General features: G+C 35.3%; 3 protein-coding genes and 1 pseudogene across 3 annotated transcripts; all 4 read left to right on the forward strand.

Moving 5' to 3' along the window:
* The first annotated feature begins 1,542 nt into the window (after window positions 1–1,542).
* LOC108485919 (F-box/FBD/LRR-repeat protein At1g13570-like) lies at window positions 1,543–4,091 on the forward strand (annotated as a pseudogene).
* Window positions 4,092–4,482: 391 nt separating this feature from the next.
* LOC108486682 (exocyst complex component SEC3A) lies at window positions 4,483–14,651 on the forward strand. Its single transcript, XM_017790857.2, has 25 exons — window positions 4,483–5,863; window positions 6,208–6,278; window positions 7,618–7,698; window positions 7,887–7,954; window positions 8,137–8,239; window positions 8,581–8,726; window positions 9,144–9,261; window positions 9,770–9,874; window positions 10,073–10,174; window positions 10,261–10,398; window positions 10,556–10,684; window positions 10,777–10,857; window positions 10,939–11,013; window positions 11,122–11,295; window positions 11,389–11,542; window positions 11,634–11,698; window positions 11,948–12,118; window positions 12,204–12,283; window positions 12,540–12,621; window positions 13,021–13,118; window positions 13,212–13,320; window positions 13,454–13,522; window positions 13,810–13,875; window positions 13,956–14,045; window positions 14,263–14,651. The coding sequence occupies exons 1-25, from the start codon at window positions 5,689–5,691 to the stop codon at window positions 14,371–14,373; spliced, it is 2,661 nt and encodes an 886-aa protein (XP_017646346.1). The 5' UTR covers window positions 4,483–5,688; the 3' UTR covers window positions 14,374–14,651.
* Window positions 4,525–5,437, forward strand: LOC108485886 (dirigent protein 1). Its single transcript, XM_017789732.2, has one exon. The coding sequence runs from the start codon at window positions 4,525–4,527 to the stop codon at window positions 5,074–5,076; it is 552 nt and encodes a 183-aa protein (XP_017645221.1). The 3' UTR covers window positions 5,077–5,437.
* A 656-nt stretch (window positions 14,652–15,307) lies between the features above and the next one.
* LOC108484706 (probable E3 ubiquitin-protein ligase ARI8) lies at window positions 15,308–17,713 on the forward strand. The gene has a single exon (XM_017788595.2). It carries the CDS (start codon window positions 15,658–15,660, stop codon window positions 17,572–17,574), a length of 1,917 nt encoding a protein of 638 aa, XP_017644084.1. The 5' UTR covers window positions 15,308–15,657; the 3' UTR covers window positions 17,575–17,713.
* Window positions 17,714–23,019: the final 5,306 nt, after the last annotated feature.

A 23,019-nucleotide genomic window follows, 5' to 3' on the forward strand; every position in this document is an offset into this window, starting at 1 on the left:
ATATCTGAAATCTTATGCATGCATGGATCTCTTATCTGAAAGGCTCAATACCTTTTTCTGTACGAGTTAGGTTGGATGTATTTGACAATATCAGTTGACAACGACCGTACAACAATACCATATCTAACAAGCAAACCGTCGCAAAGACATGGATTGGTTGAAAAAACATATCTTAAACGTCTATACCTAATGAGCTGAAACTAGACTTTTAAGTGGGGGGTCACTGGTCACCCTAAAGCAGGCTCTCTGAATGCAGCTTTTTAATCGGTTTATCAACTTTCATTCTAATGAACCTTTTTTTTTTCTCTTGTTTGAACAATAATAGAACACAGTATAAAAAATATCACTAAGGGTTTTCTTTACGCTCATAGCTTGGATGCCCTCTTCTACCTACCAATTATCGGTTGTCATGTTTAATGGTATTTAAGCATGAGTCCAAGATATACCAAAAAAGAGCAGAGCCGTAATTAAAGTTGTTGTCAAAGTTATGATTTTCTTGCCAATCGATAGTTGAAAGGAAGGAACGAGAGGTCGATTGAGAGATGGGATTAAAACTGGAATTCAAGTAAACCTTTTGGGTTAAATTAAAACTTTGAAATTTCAACTGCTTACCCAACCCACCTGAGAATACTCTTACTAGGCCCAATTCAAGCCCGTCAAAGGTTATTTCGTCTCGTATACATGTACAAGAGTACGCCACGTCGCACAGCCCGCACCTACACCCACTGGGGTTTTGGGCTGCGGCTTCGAGCTTCCCCACAAGTTCTAAGTTCTAACCCATCTCTTCTGTAGCTCCGAACCAAGTAGCATCTGCTCCGACTTCCTTTTTCTTCCTGTTCTTTCCTCCATTTTTATCTCATTCCCTCTTCTCATCCTTTCCTTCTCTACCTTTTTTGTTCCATATCCATTTCTTCTTTTCCCATTACAACCGCAAAATATGAGCAACTACTTCAATTTAAGTTCCCATAAATAAAGTACCCCTTTTTTTGTTTTGCCATTTTTCTGATTTTCCATGTTTTCTTTCCCTTTTAGATTCTGTCTTGAAAAGTACCCTTTTTTTGTACTTTATAGAATATTTCAAATTCATGATTTTATTGACATTTAAACATTTTAGTCAAAGGATTGCTTAATTTGCGAACACGGGTTTATAGTTACTATTTAAAGTTTCAAACTTTATTCTGTCATGAATCATTGGAACAAATATCAGTCAAATGTACTTGTTTATATATTTTTTTCAGATTTCAGCTTGTAAATTATGCGGCGAATTCAGGTCGGCATGGAAAGCTTTTTATTTAGATGTGTTTATAATTTATAAAATTTAAATTAATAATAGTAAAAATTGATATTTGACCTAAAAATATAAAAATTTAATTTAATCTTTTAAAAATTATAAATATATAAATTTTAAGTTAACTATTATAAAATATATACAATTTAATTTCTCCAAAAGAAATTTCCATGGCTTCCCCTGAGTTTAACTATGCTTATAGGGCATTGAAAGGTAAAGCTTAAAATTGGCCAAATAACTAAACATTATAAGCAATGCAAATGGTAAGTGTTTTTTATTGTCTATATGTCGGCTCTTTTTCCTTATAAAATGTGTTGAACTTTCAGAAAAATGAAGTAGATTTCTCTTGCTGCTACGTTTCCATGTGTTGAACTTAGAATTTGATGCGCTTGAATAAATGAAGTAAATTTTGTGCAAGTTCTTTTACAGATATTGCATTTCTTTAAGGTGCCTAAGTATCTGTATTTAAAAAATAAATAAATAAATAAAACCACTCACGGTTGTGTTGTGCATTTGTGCTGGAGAATCCACATATGGTGACGCTGCCAATTTATGTTAGCTTGAAACTTTGGAACACTCTTGATTTGCGTCCAAGTTTAACAATTGAGGAAAGTGAGTATTAGCACCAGATTTACCCTCTTAAGATTTGCAATGGCTACCCTTTATAACGTCATGTGCCTCAGCTACATGACAATGTCCTTCAAAATTGTTCATCAGTTGGTTTAGTGATGTTTTCTCATTCTTGCTATCTTTAGGATATAGAGACTGCGTTTTGATCCTATCTCTTCAAATGACTGAATTCATAACTCGAAGAAGTGCAATTTGCTGTCATCACTGAGATTTAGAGGAAGCTAATCTGTTTTCTTGGCCTCTCATAGAATATATTTGCTTATGGTTGTTAATTATGTTTGTGCATGAGACTCCAATATGTTAGAAATATTACTAACGGCTGTAAGTATTATTTTGCTAACTTGCACAGAGAGAGCCACCAAGATTGCTTAGCAAAACAGAAGCAAAGCTAGATAAGATCAGCAACTTACTCGGATATGTTATTGATAAAATCTTGTCGAAATTTATCAATAAGGGATGCAGTAAGGACTAGTATTATGTCAAAGAAGTGAAGACACAAATGGGCTATGATACCGTATCTTGTGTTTGATGATCAGTGTCTTAATACACAAGGGTCCAATACACAAGTTCATACTTTCTTATCGAGACTTTTGGGAGTCACTGCCACTGATGGATTCTTTGTATATCAAGGAGCTGTATCAAAGATTTCATACTGGAAATATGGAAGGGCCAATGCTACAAGTCTCCATCTTGTTTATTTAATTGCCAGAATTTAATTCATTTGGAGCTATCTAATTGCTCTCTAAAACCTCTATTGACATTCAAAGGTTTCAAGAATTTGAGGAGCCTTGATCTTCAACATGTTACCATCATCCAGGATGTGTTTGAAAACCTCGTTTCTAACTGTTCCCTGCTTGAGAGATTGGCATTAATGAACTTCACTGGTGTCACACGTCTTGATGCACCTAATCTGCAATTCTTTGGCGTTAGTTGTATTTTTTAATGATGCTAGCTTTCGGCGTACATTCCATTTAGCTCTGGCCTCTATTGGTTTGTATGTAAATATCAATAATGATGAGAATGACACAGGAGAGCGTTCTAGTAGACTCAAATTCTTTGTTAATCTGCCCCATGTTAGAAGGCTGAGTCTGAGTTACTTCCTGAGTGTAATGGCTTATTGAACATCGCTGTTGAGTGCTAGCATGATAGGGTCTTATTGATATCAAACAAGTTTGTTGGTGTCCTGAGATGTTTCAATTGAGAGCCACCATTGTGTTTACTTTTATCATTTAGACACCTATATGCAGTTTTACAGCCTTTATGGGATTCTACAAGCACCAATGTCGATGCTTCTTTGCTGATTTAAAGAAACTCCATTCAAGTCCTCTAGCGTGTCCTTATGCCACCTGAATATATCTGTTTGTGGCTTTAATTTATACTGTTCTTCCTTTTTCCAATTCAGTATTCGGCTACTGGAAATATGCCAAGCAGGTTGCCTAACCCATGTGTAGATCTGATTTATCTATCCATTTGCATAGATTTTGATGATTTCAGGGAAAATGCAGCTGCTCTATGCCTCCTCAGAACTTGTTCAAATCTCCAAGAACTGGAAGTTCTGGTGAGTTTTGCTTTATTTACTCGCTTAGGTTTTTATGACGATCTACATAGTTGTATCACCAGCTTTTACATCGCATTAATGATTTTAGCTTGAACTGTTAAACTAAAAAGGTTAAATGTATGTTAAACTTCCTGATTTGGAAGTCGGTTAGCTATTTTAAAGCTCTCCTGTTTTATTTAGGCTCAACCAAAGGAGCAAACATCTGTGGAAAGATCCAATAACTTTTGGGAAGATGATCACTATGAGCTTGCTGTTTGGCCACCTGAGATTAGCAACGGTACCAGTTATCTCTGGTGTGAAATCAGAAATTGGATTTCATCAAGTTCTTGCTTTCCAGTTCTCTTGTGCTCGAGCGGTTGACTGTTAAATCTGCTTCCCTGGAAGGCGAAAGGGAGTTGATGAAGGAACTGCTTCGGTTCCGCCAAGCCTCAGTGTACACAGAAGTCATTTATTTGGAGCCATGATTATCTTAGTCATGGCTAACGTATCAAAGAAATACTGGAATATGTAAAGTATAATGCGAATTGATGTCTTGTTGTGTATATTATACCTTGTCAGGAAGAATTCTTGCAATTTATGATTATTATGATTGAATCCTTCAGTTCAAAGTGTGAATCTCAGAGTTTATTCTTTATTTTAGTGGACAAATTTAGTAAAGATCATGAGCTTTTTTGGTGATGGTTTAGAGTTTAAAGCATGAACCTGACGTAATTTGACCTTCTTTGACCCTACCTTGATGTACTCTGACGTTGACTGTATTGCAGTTTATTGTTCATAAACCCTTTAAATGCAGTTTATTGTTCATAAACCCTTCAAATGATGAAAATAGTCAAAAGGTTTTAATTTTATCTACTAAAGGTCCAACCAACTCAATTGCAGGAACTTCATTGGTTTAGGTTTTTAAAGCTGAAGAAGTGAATTAGGTGGCCTAAAGCATTTAGCATTCTAGAACAGGTTTGTTTCACCATCTAGTGTATTAAAGTGATCTCAGAATATGCAACTATCTATGCAAGCAATATAGATTTGAGGCTGATTCAATTCTACAAAAATGCTACCCAGAATCATCTTTTGCTTTGCAGTTGTTATAGCCATTGCGGTGGTTGTCCTATTGGCCTTGCTCTCACCGGTAAGCCACAGAAGTTCATCAAAGAACCCTTCCAGACCTTGGCTGGCCCTCTCCATGTACATTCAACACCCACACATCTCAAGGTCTAGTGTCCAACCTGTTGCCCAGTCAGATGCCGGAGCCTTCGTCTTTCACCGTGCCCTCACGGAGGGACCGAAGAACACGTCTCGAATAGTCGGGAAAGCCCAAGGCTTCATTATTCCGATTGAACATTTCGCCGATTCCGCATTCAACATAATTTATCTCACTTTCGAAACACCCAAGCTCAATGGGAGCCTGAGTATCCAGGCCAATAATGTGGAACACGAGGATAGGCAAGAACTAACAGTGGTTGGAGGAACAGGTTATTTTGCATTTGCACGTGGGCTTGCAGTGTTCATGCAGACTAAATCCCAATCATCTGAAGCTGATCCCACTTATCATGTAAAGCTTCAGCTTAGATTTCCCAATAGATCTCAGACCATTCCAGGGTGAGGCAGCAAAAGTAGAACCATCTGTTGGGCATGATCCTTGTTTTAAAAGATCCAAATTTACAATGATAAATTTTGAACTGCCTAAATTAAACAAAACCCAGCATAAGGAAGATGATTTCCAAGTCCAAGATCTGGTAAAAAGGACATGAACCAGGATTCAAAATGCTTAATAGTTGAGGAATGGTTGCAGCCCGTGGAAACGGAAGTTAGGCTTTAGAGTTAATTTTATTTTATGGAGTTTGAGTTTTGATACAATTAATATTTCCAGTTATTGGATTGGTTAGAGTTTGCAGTGTAATTAATACGAAATTATAGTGTTTAAATAATAAAAGAAGCAAAAGCTAATTATGTGTTTTTAAAAATGTTAAAGAGACCTTACTTCCAACCCGGTTTATACAGAGAAATCGGGCCGAGCCTCTCGGTTTATAATTTTCGTCCATAAATAGCCGGCTCATATTACTTTCCTTTCTTTTTCCTAATTTATTTTTTTATTTGGACTGTGTCTGGTAAAGAGCTAGTCAAGCAATTTTCACATTTTATCTCTTGCTTTATTTCTATCTATCTCTTGGAGATTCGGCAACTGGCGAGCTTCCGTCGGTTGAAGGAATACGAAATGGCAAAGTCGAGCGCGGACGATGAGGAGTTAAGGCGAGCTTGCGAGGCCGCAATCGAAGGCACGAAGCAGAAGATCGTGATGTCGATTCGCGTCGCTAAAAGCCGCGGGATCTGGGGTAAATCTGGCAGATTGGGTCGCAACATGGCTAAACCTAGAGTCCTTGCTCTCTCCGGTACGTCTTTTTCCACTTGCAATGTTTTCTTTACTTCAATTTAGAAAAACTGATAACCTTTTTACTTATTTTCGACTGAAAACTTGTTGATCATGCTAGAATCGTGTTAAATATGGACTAGTGAACTAATCTTTACGGTTGTAGAATTGTGAAAAACTGTTAGGTCGGTTCAAGTTCTAGGAGTATTAGCTATGCTTTGGAAAGGTTTTTGAATTAAAATAATATGATTGGATTTGAAGTGGCATGTCTCTTATTCGTCTTGTGGGGTTCTTGTTTAGAATAATACTGGATCCTTGTAGCCTTTTTTTGTTGCTTGTGCTTACGAAGAACTATCATTTGTGCAGTGAAATCAAAAGGTCAGGAAACTGAAGCTTTTCTGCGAGTTTTGAAGTATTCTTCAGGAGGAGTTCTTGAGGTAATTATCTCTTGTTATGATATTTCAGAAAACGTGTGTTAGGACAGGCAAGAATAAGTGCATAAACGTTATCCTATGAGTTTGTTATTCTTTATTGAGTAAGCCTTGTAATAGTGTTACTACGTGGTAGCTTACTACAGCTGAACTTGGAATGATGGGGGCAGTCGTCATGAGGTTGCATTTGGCTTAGCTGTAATAATTTCTTTACCTCGGCGGCTGTGCTGGCTTGTGTTACCAAAATTTGTTACCTAACTATGAATTGAGAATTGAATCATAAGATCCAAATCCTGGATCTTTTGCAATCTATTTCTCTAATTCTGATGATCCTTCTATTCACAAAAGAAGCATGGCATTCTAGAATAAAGAAAAAGTCAACAATGAATTGCAATTGATGAGAGGAAAAACTGGGAAGAAAAATAGTCACCAGAAAATAGCTGTGAAGTATGGATCTTAGAATCCAGACTTAAATATGTTTTGGGGCTTTTAATTTTTGTTCTCTTATAGAAGTTTAATGATATTATTTTTATTTTTGACCTTTTAAATTTTTATATCAATCTAGGTTTAATGTTTTTTAACCATGGTTATGTATTTATTTTTACATTTATGAAAACTAATTATATTTATTAGTAATTTATATTATTTTAATTAAGGTGAACTGTATGTATTTTCTGAAAACGTTGTGTTCCAATTAATTGTACTATGTATCTGTTAAGCAAACTAAAGAAGATTACCCATATCAAATTATGTTCCAAATAAGTTACGATTTATGTCCCTGTTCTTTGTACCAGACTGATCCATATACCTGGTACCATTGGTGCTGGCCCATTTATTTTTTGTTAGGCCTTGGTATTACAGTTGCCTGCCCCTCTGGCTTCATTATACTAATTTAGTTGATTATTATTCATCATACATCAGGCTTATATGTTACCAGAATGATATCAATGTGTGATTATTTGGCTTTTGCAGATATTAGTGTTGAATCAAGAGTCATAAGATGAAGAAAGTAGGATGTAGTGTTCTTCGTTGTTCTTATGGATCATATCTTTCCTTTTCTTACTTAAGTTTGCTTTTGATGAAAATAAAGATAAACATAATTTAAGCTAGCCATTTATCTACCTCTTCAAGTGAAACATGGAATAAATTTATACAATCACTTTTAGCATCACTGAGAAGAGAATGTTACTGGTATAAGCTTAAAGCAAAATTTGTTAATTTTTAGTTCAAAGGGCAGGGAACTATTTGATTAAGGATGAAGTTCTTAAGTCTTAACTGGTCGGTATTCTAGATTTATTGATTTTAAGATTATATTTTGGCATAAGAATTAATTGAAATTTTGCAGCCTGCAAAGTTATACAAGCTGAAGCATCTTTCAAAGGTGGAGGTTGTGACTAATGACCCTAGTGGATGCACTTTTACTTTGGTAACCCCTTTCTTGTGTTCTTTTTCTATTGGTTATTGAATTAAGATTTTGTGTTGAAAGCTGTATGTTGTTTGATCCTTGTCTATGTGATTTAGAGAAGCAACTGAGCAAAAGTAGAATACATTACTTCTTTTCTTTGCTCTCCTTGCACGGGGTATTTCTCCAACTTCTAACTGCACTTCTTATAGGGATTTGATAATCTCAGAAGCCAAAGTGTTGCTCCACCTCAGTGGACTATGCGCAATATTGATGACAGGTAATTGAAATATCTCTGGACTGAAGATATCACCCTTTTTCTGTTGGCCGTTTCTTTTGCCCCTTCTTTGGATCCTTTCTTTTGGTACTTCAACAAAAATGTTTATCTTCTTTTCTTAATTGTTCCTTAAATTTACTCTTTTCTTAATTGTTCCTTAAATTTATTCTTAAATATTTTTGCAGGAACCGCCTTTTATTATGTATCTTAAACATCTGCAAAGATGTACTGGGTTGTCTTCCCAAAGTTGTTGGTGTAGATATTGTGGAAATGGCTCTTTGGGCTAAGGTAAGCTAGATCATTTTATTCTTTCCAATTTCTTGACTCTTAAATTGATGCTAAATATTTTTTGTAAAGCAAATTAGAGGTCCTTCATGGAACTCAGAAAAGCTGTAATTATGCAGAGCGTAACATAAGCTTTTAGTTGCTGATAAAAGCTTAAGGATATTTTAACTTATTGGCCCTTGTGGATTGGTGGTCATTCTGAGGAGTATAATTTCATTTGTTAAGTCTGATTTTGCTTAGAATTTCTAGCAAATTTGTTTTCCCCTAAAATTTAAAATGCCCATGTCAATAGTTTTGTCAAATCTATCTTTTCTTTATTGGTTTGACTTGTATATTGTATCTAGGAAAATACACCCTCAGTCACTACTCAAAGAAATCTACAAGATGGACCAGTTGCAACTACAGTACCAGAAAGTGGCATGAAAGTGACTGTTGAAAAGGAACTCGTCTCTCAAGTAGAGGAAGAGGACATTGAGGCTCTCTTGGGCACGTATGTTCTTTTATTCTGTTCTAACGTTCTTCAGTGAATATCAAATGCCCATACCTATATGTTGCATTTGCATTTAATAATAATAATAATTATTCTTGAACCACCTGCCAAATTATTGAGATGGTTAGATCACAGCTAGTGTTATAGTTCTATCTACTTCTCTAGAAGGAGATAAGAAAGGGGGGGTATCCTAGCAGTAATATCTGCCATTTCTTGGTAATGGAGCCAAAAAATTTGAATATATGGGTTGGTCCTTGTAGTGGTCATAGTTCGTAGTTAGTATATGATTCTTGATTTCTTTTTCTTCATCTGTTTCATTGCATAATTGAAAAGGCAATATACCATTTATTGTGTTTGGTAATTGTTGAAGCCCCTCAATCCTGTTGTAATGTTTTTTTATCATAACATGGTACACAGCTATGTCATGGGCATTGGTGAAGCAGAAGCATTTTCTGAACGGTTGAAGCGAGAGCTTCATGCCCTGGAAGCAGCAAATGTGCATGCCATTTTGGAAAGTGAACCTCTAGTAGATGAGGTATTTCCTTCTATTTTTGCTTTTTGATTGTGTTTTTCTTCTCCTTAATTTTATTCTCAGATCTCACTTTCAGCATGCTGGGATTTTTAGGAATCAATAGCCTGCATTGTTCCCTTTCTTTAGGGCTCATCTGGTCCAGGCCCACCCCCTTATGCATTAGGCATCAAACAGGCTTATCAGATATTCTATGCAGTCTTGTTTACTCCCATTTCTGATACACTCAAGTAAACCAATTCTACTTTGATTTCTAATCATTCTTCTACGAGAGCTCCTCATTATGTTTGCCTACTCCTGAGTCCTGAGTAGTTCCTATGAATATGTTGCTGTGCTTGAAGAACTTTTGTTATCTTTCATCTTTTCTTTTGACATTTTTAATTGCTTTAGGTGTTTAGGATATCCTTTGAACTTTTTGTGTGAAAAATCTTGATTAAACTTAGTGGTGCTGATATTCACCTCCATTAACTATATGCTTCTTACTAAGCTAACTAATTATTATGTTAACTTTCAGGTCTTGCAAGGGCTAGAGGCAGCAACAAGTTGTGTTGATGACATGGATGACTGGTTAGGCATGTTCAATGTCAAATTACGACATATGAGAGAAGACATTGAATCGGTAGGGAAGCTTTTGTATGGTCTATTAATATGTAGGATCTGTTTTCATCCTTTCTAGTCATTATTCGATCATTCACATGCTTCTAGTTTGCTGCTAGTTTTTTCATGAAACTAAATTATAAAGATTAAACTGTATATATTCTTTACTTCAACATTTGACCTCGAATGCTGTTGTGAACTCTATTTCACAACATACCAGATAGAGAGCCGCAACAACAAGTTAGAGATGCAATCTGTAAATAATAAATCACTCATTGAAGAACTTGATAAGCTTCTTGAACGACTGCGTGTCCCTTCTGAGGTATGTTATCCATTACCATGTTTTGTTTAGATTCAGCCTATGTATGTAGCCTGTATTCACCTTAACAATGTTTTTATTGGTTGTAGTATGCAGCATGTCTGACAGGAGGCTCGTTTGATGAGGCTCGCATGCTTCAAAATGTTGAAGCATGTGAGTGGTTAACTGGTGCTTTGCGTGGCCTTCAAGTACCTAACTTGGATCCCAGTTATGCAAAAATGCGAGCTGTATGGACCCTTGTCTCATTCCTCCAGTTTTAAAGTTTGTAGTTAGGCAAATAATTCAGTAGATCATGTGGCACATGGTATTGCTATTGGGCTAGGTTTCTGAAGTTCTGAAGTACCTAATTCTGATCCTACTTTTCTTTTTTTATCTTTGTTTTAGGTTAAAGATAAGCGGGCAGAACTCGAAAAACTAAAAGCTACATTTGTCCGGAGAGCTTCTGAGTTTTTGAGAAACTACTTTGCCAGTTTGGTGGATTTTATGATTGGTGACAAAAGCTATTTCTCTCAGGTTTTTCCTTCATTTTGTTTTCAGTTTTGATAACAAGTATAAACTATGATACTAGGGTTCCTAACTGTTGTTCATCTGCTTGCTTTAAACAGCGGGGACAGTTGAAGAGGCCTGATCATGCTGACTTGCGGTATAAATGCAGGACGTATGCTCGCCTTCTGCAACATTTAAAGGTCAAATTACTGATCAAGTCTAACATCTGTAAAATATTTGGTCTCAATATTTCTAATAATTTTGTTTCTGCTTGTTCTCAGAGTCTTGATAAGAGCTGCTTGGGTCCTTTAAGGAAAGCTTATTGTAGCTCCCTTAACTTACTTCTGCGCCGTGAGGTTGGTAATTCAAAATAAGATTTTCCATTATTCAATAACAAGAAATGTCTTTCTCATTCAAGCTTTATGTTGGTTACAACGCTTCATAAATGGTTAAATTCTGTTTAGGCTCGTGAATTTGCCAATGAGCTTCGTGCTAGTACAAAAGCATCAAGAAATCCAACTGTATGGCTGGAGGCTTCCACAGGTGGCAGTCAAAGTGGGAATAGTGCAGACACTTCAGCGGTTTCTGATGCTTATGCCAAAATGCTGACAATTTTTATTCCCCTACTTGTAGATGAGGTAGTCCTTCCCTGCACTATTAGTACAAGAGGTTACATGCATTCCCTAGTCTTGATTTATTGAAAATTTATTCCTTCATGGCTCAAACTGCAGAGTTCTTTCTTTGCACACTTCATGTGCTTTGAAGTTCCTGCACTTGCTCCCCCTGGAGGTGTTGCTAATGGTAGTAAAAGTGGATCCTATGATGATGATACCAATGATGATGATCTGGGCATTATGGATATTGATGACAATGATAGTAAAGCTGGTAATCATTTCTCTTGTGACTTTATAATTTGTGGTAATAAATCTCCCTTAATTTCAAACTGAAGAATGTTGTAACTATTTTATTTTACTAGGTAAAACTTATGCTGATCTTCAATCACTAAATGAGTCACTACAGGATTTGCTCGATGGAATTCAAGTATGTAAGCTATTGCAGTCTTTTGCAGATAGATTTTCTGTCATTCGTTATAGTTTCTGACTTTCTGGAACCAGAATGTCTTCCCAAATTTCGGTGCTTTTTGTGCATGCTCATTATTGTAGAGTTTGCATGTTCTTTTCATTCATTGTACTTTGTTCTCCTTGTTTATATCATTATGCCTTTATAATGTTGCTTGGTAGGCACTCTCTTGTTTGCAATCCCAATTTCTGTTTTTTTTCTGGATTACAGGAAGACTTTTATGCTGTAGTTGATTGGGCATACAAGATTGACCCTCTGCGTTGCATATCCATGCATGGTATAACAGAGCGCTATCTATCTGGCCAGAAAGCTGATGCGGCAGGATTTGTGCGTCTCCTGCTTGGTGCTCTTGAATCAAAAATTTCTATGCAGTTCAGCCGGGTAAGTTTGTATGGAAACTGAAATTTTTATGACCTTTTGTATTTAGTATGAATCTAACTGGTTTAAGCTGCAACTGGATTTGCAGTTTGTTGACGAGGCTTGCCATCAAATTGAAAGAAATGAACGCAACGTGCGACAAATGGGAGTCTTGTCTTACATCCCTCGGTAAAGTGAACCATAGCCTTTATAAGATTTCAGAGTGCACATTTGAGATCAAAGCTGATAAAAATTTTAAGAGAAAAAAGCTACAAGTAGCTGTTTCCCTTTATGGTTTGAAAATGTTTTGCCTTTTCAGGCATATATTATCAACATGCTATCAATATTATCTCCAACATAGCTAGGTTCCACATTATTATGTGATGCTTGCTTGTCATGTTTTACTTCAGTTGGTTTTAAACAGTTCATATGTATTTATGCACAGGTTTGCAACTCTAGCCACCCGCATGGAACAGTACATTCAAGGACAATCACGGGACTTGGTTGATCAAGCATACACCAAATTTGTAAGTCCTATCTTCAGCTTGATATCCTTGTTATTTTGGATTAGTTGTAGTGTGGTTAAGTGAGCTCTTGATGGATCATATTGTAGTCTTAGCATTGTGACGAGACTTAAGCATGTAAAGAGTTCTAGTGTTGCTACTATTTAGCAAATTGTTGCATGAAATAGAATGATAAGTCACTAAGCATTCTTTCAAGCTACTTATGCTGATGGTTAATAAGCAAGGCCGTCTTCCATGTACTTATGATCTGTTTAGCTGCTTCTTTTATTCTTGCTTTCTTGATAAGATTTAGTTCATTGTGGTGACAAATCAACTCTTTTTATTTTTTTATTTTTTCCATGTTATTATCTTCTGAATATGCTTTCCTGAAAGAATATTGTCATTGCAAATATTGTTTGGCAGGTTAGCGTTATGTTTGCTACTCTTGAAAAACTGGCACAAACGGATCCAAAATATGCTGATATATTTCTTTTAGAAAATTATGCAGCATTCCAGAATAGGTCTGCATCTTTTTCCTATGGCTAAGGGTATGGGTATAATATTTCTTTTGTTTCTTGAGGCTAATTTTTTCCCTCTCCATGCATACTTTACAGCTTGTATGATCTGGCCAATGTTGTGCCCACCTTAGCCAAATTTTATCACCAAGCAAGTGAAGCATATGAACAAGCATGTACACGTCATATCAGCATGATAATATACTATGTAAGTAATCCACCTTGGTGGCTTTTTAGTTGCTTCACTCATTATTGTTAAGCAGTGATGTTAAATGGTTGTGGAGATACTGATAAGTGTTCCATGTTACGATTCAGTCTTTACAATTGTTTTCTTTTTGCAGCAATTTGAACGACTGTTCCAATTTGCTCGAAAGATTGAGGATTTAATGTTTACAATTTCAGCGGAAGAGGTTAGCATGTTACTGATTGTACTTTCCCAGGTTCATAATTTATGCAGGGTTTTATCAGATCGCTCCTCAAGAGCGTCTGTTCCACTTTTGACTAAATTTACATAACAAGCCATAATATGCTTTGCATTACCCTCTCATCTTTAGCAAAGTCAGAATCCCATGATAAATTGGAAAAACAAAGCCTTTTTTTTTTAAATAATGAAATTACTGCCAGTGGTCATCTCCAGACTTTTGCAGATTGTTATCAAATGAATGATTTGGCTGACTTTGTCCTCCACAAATTTCAGATACCTTTTCAGCTTGGATTGTCTAAAATGGATCTCCGGAAGATGTTAAAATCCAGTTTATCTGGGGTGAGTTGAACATCAACTTTTGGAACACATTGTCCTTAGTTTCAAATGGTGGAATTTAAATCTAGATCTGTCTCTTACAGGTTGACAAATCTATTACTGCAATGTATAAGAAGTTGCAGAAGAACTTGACATCTGAGGAGCTGTTACCCTCTTTGTGGGACAAGTGCAAGGTAAGCTAACTTCTTCTATTTCTAAAACCGATCAAGGCTTTAGTGTTTTTGCCAAAGTATTATGCATTGTGCATCGTTAATCAATGCTATGGGAAAGAGCATTAGAACAACCCAGGTGGATTATGAGGTTGAAGGAAGAAGGGAGGGAATTTGAGTTGGTTGGTTTGGTGATATATTGCTGGTTTCTTACTAGTTTTATTTCTTGTAAATTTGACAGAAAGAGTTTCTGGACAAGTACGATAGCTTTGCCCAACTCGTTGCCAAAATTTACCCCACGGAAACCATCCCATCGGTTAGTGAAATGAGAGACCTGCTTGCTTCCATGTAAAAGGGACAGATTTTGCCTTCTGTATAATCTTCTGTATTTTCCATTTGGAGCGGAGAGCCGTATTAGCTTGCTCTAATTATTAAAGTTGTAATATAATAGACAATCGCCCCTCCAAAACCCATATTTCAATTTATTTGAAACTTACCCATTATATTCATTCATTATCGGATAGAAGTTGCTGTTGTATCATGTTCAATGTAAAATTGTTTTATTTGTCTGCTCTACATTTCGTAAGGTTTAATAGAGTTTTTGGAATTCCATTCTTTAATTCTCAAAAATCTCCACATAGTTGGTGCGCAGAGTCGATGTTTGTTCTATTCCATTCCTCATATGCCAGCCAACGTATTAATATGATTGGTTTATGACATCATGGATTGCACTCTTGATGGGCGTTGAATTTTCTTTCCTAGCTGGTTTCTTTTCTCTTAGAAGTACGCTTGCTTATCAAGGAAATGGCAACGAAGATATTCATTAGGGTCAAGCACATTGATGGATGCAGCTTCCATGTTAGCTATAAAGTACTTGCTGATTCGAAGGATCCATAAATAAACTCTCATCAACGTCCACGCAGTCTATTTATCAAACTCACGCCTACCCTAATGAACTTAGGAGTCGACTTCATGATGTGGCAAGTTGCTTTCATTGTTTGAATTGAGACCACTGAATTTGAATCTCTCTGCAGCATATTTTTCCCTAAGAACCTTCCTCTCTCTCTTTGTCTCTGTGCTTCATGATAATAGTTGGATAAATTTCATATTTTAATAATTTTGCCAAAACTAATAAAATACTTTTATAGCTCTGTATTCAGAATTGATAGCAAAAAAATAAAAATCTTGGGTAAAGGTTTTATGTCACTATGTCTAATTAACCAAATCACATCCAATCTGTATCGTTAAACCGTCGTTTATTATTTTATTATTCGGTTTATCATTTTATTATTATTTGTGGGTGTTGTGAGCATATATATATATATATAAGTAGATGACTCACAGGATTCCGTTTTCCTTTTCTTTCTTTTTTATATTTTTTTACTAGCGATTGCGTGAATTACTTAACCAGGAGCAGTTTACTAGGGTTTATCGCCTTATATTGTATACATACAGAATCCCTTCCCCTTGGGATTTTATTATATTAAGCAATCAATAAATAAGTCTCATTCTCAGTCTTTTCATCATATCATAGGCTTTGGCTTTGGAGTTTGCAAAACCAAAGAAGGGTTTTCAATTTTCAAGCTGCCTTCCACTTGTAATATCTTCTCCTAGGTTTTTCAGTTTTCTTTTGTCTATGGCTGCTTCTGATTCTGACGATGTGAACCTTGCCTATGACGATACTGCTGACGACTACTTCTATCTCGACGATACGGATGATGACTTACATCCACCCCAAGCCAGCGACAGCCTTGATGACGATCAACTCCAAGGCAGCGACAGCCATAATGACGATGATGACGATCTACTCCAAAACAGCGACTGGCATGATGACGGTGATCATGATTGTGACGATAACGATGATGGTGATGAGAATGCACTTGAAGAAGATGAACATGATTCCCCAATATCTGGCCAAAACTATAGTGTTTTAACTGAAGCAGATATACGCCATCGTATAAAAGATAACATCGCTGAAGTCTCTTCTGTCCTGTCTATATCGAAAAACGAGGCAAGTAGCTTACTCCTTCACTATAATTGGAGTGTTAATAATATGTTTGATTCATGGTTTGCCGATGAAAAAGCAGCCCGTGAAAAGGCAGGCTTGTTTCTCGAACCCTTGATCGGGTCACCTGATCATGACAGCAGTATTTGTGTAATCTGCTTTGAAGATTACCCTTGTGATGGGACCAAGTCCACATCTTGTGGACATCGTTATTGCAATGATTGCTGGAGTTCCTACATTAAAACAGCCATTGCTGATGGCCCTCAAAGTTTATTGCTAACGTGTCCCCATCCATCTTGCCGTGCTGCTGTGGGTGAAGACATGGTGGGTTTGTTTGCGTCGGAGAAAGAGAAAAACAAGTATTCTAGCTACATTGTTATGTCATATATTGAATCAAAAAAGATGATCAAGTGGTGCCCAGGCCCAGGCTGTGAAAACGCTATTGACTTTGTCGCCGGGAGTGAAAATCTTGATGTTTCTTGCCTTTGCTCCCATTCCTTTTGCTGGAATTGTACTCAAGATGCTCATCGTCCCGTGGACTGTGAAACCGTGACGAAATGGATGTCGAAGAACAGCTCGGAGTCTGAGAATGTAAATTACATACTAGCTTTTACCAAGCCTTGTCCCAAATGCAAAAGGCCAATTGAGAAAAACATGGGATGTTCGCATATGACATGTAGGGCGCCTTGCCTTTACGAGTTCTGCTGGCTCTGCCTTGGAGATTGGAAAAACCATGGCACTTGCAATCGTTTCAAGGGGAACCCCGAGGAGGAAAAAAGAGAAAAGGCGAAGCAATATGTGATGAAATACACCCATTACTTCGAACGTTGGGCCACCAATCAGAACTCAATGAAAAAGGGTGCTGCCGAATTGCAAAAAGTGCAAACCGAACAGATTGAGGTTCTTAGTCGTATTCAAGCACAACCTTTGGCTCAAATCAGTTTCGTAACAGAGGCCTGGAAACAGATAATCGAATGTAGGAGGGTACTTGCATGGACCTATGCATATGGTTTTTATTTGCCTGAGGAATGCGAGGCTAAAAGGAACTTGTTCGAGTACTTGCAAGGTCAGGCTGAGTCTGGCTTGGAGAGGCTTCACGATTGTGCGGAAAAGGAGCTGCTACCATACCTGAAAGACGAGATCTCGGTGGAGGGATTCATAGAGTTCCGAAAAAAGCTTACATTGCTTACCAGGGTGACTAGAAATTACTTTGACAACTTGGTTACCGCCTTGCAGAATGGACTATCTGATGTAAACACAGGTTCGTCAAGTGTTTCAAAGAAACGAAAGTCGAATTGGGCTGCTGCTGCTGTTAATGCAGCTCCAGTCTTGGATACAAATATAAACGATAACTCTGCCACTGCCCCTGCCGCCGCTGCCAGTGCTATGGAACCATGGGCTTGTGCATATTGTTCCTACGAAAATCAGAGTTCTGCCACTAATTGTGCAATGTGTGGGCGAGGGTCTTGGACTTGTGATGTCTGTACTTATGCCAATTCCAGGACCTCGGCTACATGCGCAATGTGTACTGATGCACCGGAACCTTAGACGACTCCAAACAGGGTGAGTTTAATTTATCTTTTCGTCATTTTGCTAGTTACAAACATTTTAGGATTTCATCCATGGAGATGATGAGGAATTGTATTTCATGTTCCAGATTAACAAGGAATCGTATTTAAATAAAGAATATCTCTTTCTTCTATTTCATTTTCCAGATTTCATCCATAGCGATGATTTCATACATAACGCAATAGCATTTTATGTTGCAGATATGCGTACCAGTACCCCCACTTTATATTTGCATAGTGGGATGCTTGTATAAATTAATATTTTGAGTTGAGTTTAATCAATTTGGGTAAGATTCACCAAAGATTTTTCTTCTTTTTCAGGGAAAGCTAATGGATTAATAACTCAGCACTAAAGTTTAATCTTTGTTTAGAATAGATTGAATGTACTGGAGGATTACCTTAATTAAATTGGTTCACTTGTAGCTCACTTCTCATGCAATTTGATTACCAAATACAATAACTGCTTTACAATGAATAGGAAGATTTGGTATTGGTTGAGCTGTGCCTATCGAATATCACATGCCCCTTTCTTGGTTTATTAAATTCACGTGGTGCTTTTCAGGGCCCAGAAAAACCGTTCAAATCCAACCTATAATTCGGTTTGGGTTTTTTTATAATTTAGTTTCATTAAACCGTTGGATTTTAGTTTATTTTATTGGACACTAAAAATTCTAAAAAATATTTAAAAAACTCGAAGTTAATACATAAATCCATTTAAAACTTAAAACAAAACTCATTATTTTTAAATTCTAAATATAGTTTCTATTATATTTTTACATATTTTATAATTAAATTCATCTCTTTTATCCTTATGATGTATTGTGTTCTTTTTCTCTTATTATTGTTCCTCTCCTTTCCTTATCATGTATTGTGTACTTTTTTCTCTAAAATTTTAGTTATCATTAAAAATTTTAACTTTTTCTCTTACTATTAAAAATTTTAAAATTTTGATTATCATTATTGATTTTTATTGTAATTATACATTAAGAATTTTAAAATATAAATAATTTAACATTACACATCAAGAATGCTAAAACAAATAATTTTAAATTTGATTAAACCTTTGACTATCTTCTGTGAATATTAAATGTGATTAAGTTAAGGTTGAATTAGATTTTTAATAAACATTTATAATTATAGATTTTATAAATTATTTTTAAATAAATGTATTAATTATTTAACATTTAACTATTGAATGAAGATTGAGAGTGATTAAATTAATGTTTAATTAGATTTTTAATAAAATTTATAATTATAGATTTTATAAATTATTTTAAATAAATATATTAATTGAGATTTTATATATAAATGTAAAAAAATTAAAATTGTTAAATAGTGTCTAATAAATATAAAACACTCCTATTCAGTTTCTTTAAAAGATATTAATATGATTTTTATTTATTTTATAAAAAACAAAATTGAATTATTGATTAACTGTTTATTGAATTTTTTTTTAAATATGAAATTGAAGGTTTTATTCATTGACAGTTCTACCATAACTTAATCTTAGAGAAGCATTAAAAAATGGGGAACCAAAGAGACTCCTAAAGACACCGGCTAAGAAGTGATTGGCTCACAGCAAAATAGAATCAATTTTATTTAAATAAAATTTAATATGAAAATTCGAATTGAACTAATTAATTTAGTACAATTCGATAATAACCAATTTTCTATATCCACAAAATCCATGTACCCCTAATTTTGATGGGAGTGGACTGATCACTTCTTAGCCCATTTTTTAATACTCCTCTAAGATTAAGGATGATAGGACCTTCAATTTCATCAAAAATGAAAAACTTCAATAAATAGTTAATCAATAGTTCGATTTTTTCTTTTTATATATATTTTATAAAATAAGTAAATAAAAGTCATATTAATAATAAAGTTGATTTTTTAAAGAAAATGAAAATGGAACAAATCATAGCTAATTCATTTATGTTAAATTAAAATTCGTTTAATCAATTATTATTACTCATGTGTGTATTTTATTTTTATTGGAAAAGAAAAAAATATGTTTATTTATTATTTAAGTTAATAACAAGCAAAACCTTCAACTTCTCTTTTTCTAAAAAATTGAAACCCCTAAAACAGAAATGAAAGTAAGTCTTCATATCCTTTTTTTGCATGGTTTCCTTCTATTTTCTAGATACCCAAACCCTTCCTTAGTGTCAGCGTCTTGAAACATGATGAAGCATCAATAAAATAAGAGCATGCTAACTCAAAAAGGAAAAAAAAGTGAAGAGATTTTCAGTAAAAGAATGTGTATGTCTTTTAACTATTCGTCTCCTCTTCTCTTTTAGAAACCAATCCTTTTTAAAATCAATTTTTTTAGATTCAAACCTAACACGTCTGATATATTTTTTATTTTAAATCCTTTTTTACAATTTATCTTACTATTTTATTTGTTTTGAACATCATCTTGCTATTTTATTTTAATATATATATATATATATATATATATATCTAATAATCACCTAAATGATATCATATTAATTCTAAAGTAAACCCTAATGAAATATTAATCTCTAATATCAATCTAATATTTATCCTATCATCTCACCTAATTCAACTTTAAAAATAAACCTAAAAATTATTTAAAATTCCAATTAGATATTATTTGTTTACATGTTTAAAACACGTGAGTGGAGTAGGAATCCTAAATTGATTAAATAAATTAACAATGTTATAGTAAGTGACTTAAATTGTTAAATAATTAAAGTTAAATGATGTAAGCTGACTATTTGAAAGTTGAGGTTAAATTTAATGATTTATAATGTATTAAAAGTTAAAATTTTATAGTAGTAGTGATTAATAATAATTTTGTCATTTTCTTTAACTTGTTGGCATATGGAAGAAATTTATATATTTTTAATTTTTCTATATTTTTAAAACTTTTAATAACTAAAGCAAAAATAAAAATGAGTGAGGGCTCTATTGACAAAAACGGTAAATATTGAGGGGTTAAATTTACTATTGTAACTAATTTTTTTAACAAAGTTAACAAAAAGAAAAGTTACTTGAGGGACCAATTTTTAGCAAATAAAATTGTACAAGACTATCTTCAAATTTTAACTTTGGTCTCATCTTGAAGCTAAGGATAGACAGGTTGGCTCTTTTCCTTGGATTCTCGGGGGAGATTTTAATGTTTCTCTTTCTCTTGAGGAGAGTTCTTGCTTTAATGGTTCTCAAGGTAGTACTTCTGACATGAGAGATTTCCAGGAATTTGTCCGCAGTATAGGTATTGTTGACCATGCTTTTGAAGGTCCCAGATATACCTGGTCTAATCATCAGAGTGATACTTTCATGGCAAGGAAACTTGATAGGGTGATGATCAATAGTCAATACCAATTGGTTGCAATATTTTCCTGGCTCTAAGGTTGAATTCCTCGCGCCTGGTTCATCTGCTTATTGTCCTTCTATTGTTTAGCTTGATCAGCCTGTCTACTCTCCTCTCAAACTCTTTTAAGTTTTTCAACTTTTGGGTTAAACATAAGGACTTCATGAATATTGTTGCTGAGTCTTGGGGTAAGGAAGTTCATGGTGATCCTAACCCTATGCTTAGGCTCTTCATTAAGCTAAAAAGACTTAAAGCTCCTTTGAGAGCCTTGAATGTTGCTGCTTTTGGTCAGATTCCTGAGAGGGTAAAGAAGAAGAGAGCTAAGTTAGAGGAGTTACAATTGATTGAACTTGCTGAGGGTTCTTCTTCGCATTCTTTTCAACTACTTTAGCTGCTTCATGGTGAGTTTAAAGCTTTGCAGGATGCTGAGGAGCAGTTTTACAGACAAAAGGCAAGGGTTCATTGGATTCGAGAGGGTGATCAATATACTAAATTTTTTCATAGGACTCTGGCTGTTAAAAGGAGCAAGGTTACCATCCGTGCTCTTGTTGAAGGTGATGGGAATCGATTATAAAGTCATTATCTTATTGTCAATTAGATTTGTAAGTTCTATCAGGGACTTCTTGGGGTTGTTGATAGCAAGGTTGTCGGTTGGTCTTATCAGGTTCTTAGAGAACTGCTTCCTTGTTCTCTGTAAACTGCTGCTCAAGTTGACTTGGCCCGTCCTATCTCTAATGCTGAAATTAAGACTGCCCTTTTTGAGCAAGGAAATTATAAATCTCCTGGCACTGATGGGTACACTGCCTATTTTTTTAAAGCTGCTTGAAGCATTATTGGTGTTAATTTCCTTGCAGCAGCTCAGTTCCATCTCTCAGTTATTGCCTGCCTTTAATGCTACTGCAATCACTTTTGTCCCTATATGCGAACATCCTAAGCATGTTAAAGAGTTCAGGCCTATTGCTTGCTATACTACTGTTTATAAAAAGTTTTGGTGAACAGGATTACTCTTTATTTGCTTGGTCTTATTTTAAAAAGCCAGAGTGCTTTCATCAAGGGGAGGAACATTAATGATAAATATCCTGCTGGCCTATGAACTGATGAGAGGCTACAATAGGAAGCAAATCTCTCCTTAGATGTCCCCTTAAGGTTGATTTGCAGAAGGCCTTTGACTCAGTTAACTGGGAATCTCTTCCTCCGTGCTTAGGGCTTTAAATTTTCTTGATGCTTTGATTGGATGGATTGCAGCTTGTGTTACTTCTCCTAATTCCTCTATTTCTATAAATGGTGGTCTGGTTGGATTGTTCAAAGGTGCAAAGGGACTGAGACAAGGGGATCCTCTCTCACCCTATTTGTTTGTCATTGTAATGAATGTTCTCTCTCGGTTGCTAGAGATTGCGGCAAATCATGATTGATGTCTTTAATTTTCACCTTAAATGCCACAAAATCCAGCTCACTCATTTATCATTTGCGGATGACCTCCTTATCTTTGCGAAGGGTAATTCTGATTCAGTGGTTGGTATATGGTGTTTATTGTAGCTCTACTTGTTTTCAGGCTTGCAACTAAATACTTCAAAGAGTGAATTATTTGCTGCTGAAGTCTTAGAAGATGAGTTGGATTCTATGATTTCAGATCACTGGGTTCAAGGTAGCAGGTTACTGGTTCGATATCTTGGACTTCCTCCTGTTGCTAGGAAGCTTTCTATTCCTGATTGCAAGGCTTTGATTGAGAAGATTGTTGCCAAAATCAATCATTGGTCTTGCAGTTATGTAATAATATCAGTCGAGCGATTGGTACGTGGCAGCAAGAGTTGAATTGGGTTGTTACTTTTCTCAAAGTCAAGTCCCTATTGTTTGCATTTAGAAGCTGACATGGAATGCTGATATCCGTGCTATTTGGTGTGAAAGGAATGGAAGGGTTTTTGGGAAGGCACATACCACTGCTCTGTTTATTTGTTCTTATGTAAAGAGTTTTGCTGCTTCTTGGGCAATAAAATTACAACTATTAAAAAAAAAAAAAACTGGAGATGTATGATGCAATTAACTATGTTTATTATTTACTAATGCACATATTTAACTGTTATATGTTCC

This window comes from Gossypium arboreum, chromosome 5 (assembly GCF_025698485.1).
Source record: "Gossypium arboreum isolate Shixiya-1 chromosome 5, ASM2569848v2, whole genome shotgun sequence".
In the NCBI taxonomy this organism is placed as follows: Eukaryota; Viridiplantae; Streptophyta; class Magnoliopsida; order Malvales; family Malvaceae; genus Gossypium; species Gossypium arboreum.

Coding starts and splice junctions, on each gene's coding strand:
- LOC108485886 (XM_017789732.2), top strand. CDS start 4,525: ATGCTACCCAGAATCATCTTTTGCTTTGCAGTTGTTATAGCCATTGCG.
- LOC108486682 (XM_017790857.2), top strand. CDS start 5,689: ATGGCAAAGTCGAGCGCGGACGATGAGGAGTTAAGGCGAGCTTGCGAG. Junction 6,279..7,617: donor CTTCAGGAGGAGTTCTTGAG/GTAATTATCTCT, acceptor GAAATTTTGCAG/CCTGCAAAGTTATACAAGCT. Junction 11,543..11,633: donor TGACAATGATAGTAAAGCTG/GTAATCATTTCT, acceptor TTATTTTACTAG/GTAAAACTTATGCTGATCTT.
- LOC108484706 (XM_017788595.2), top strand. CDS start 15,658: ATGGCTGCTTCTGATTCTGACGATGTGAACCTTGCCTATGACGATACT.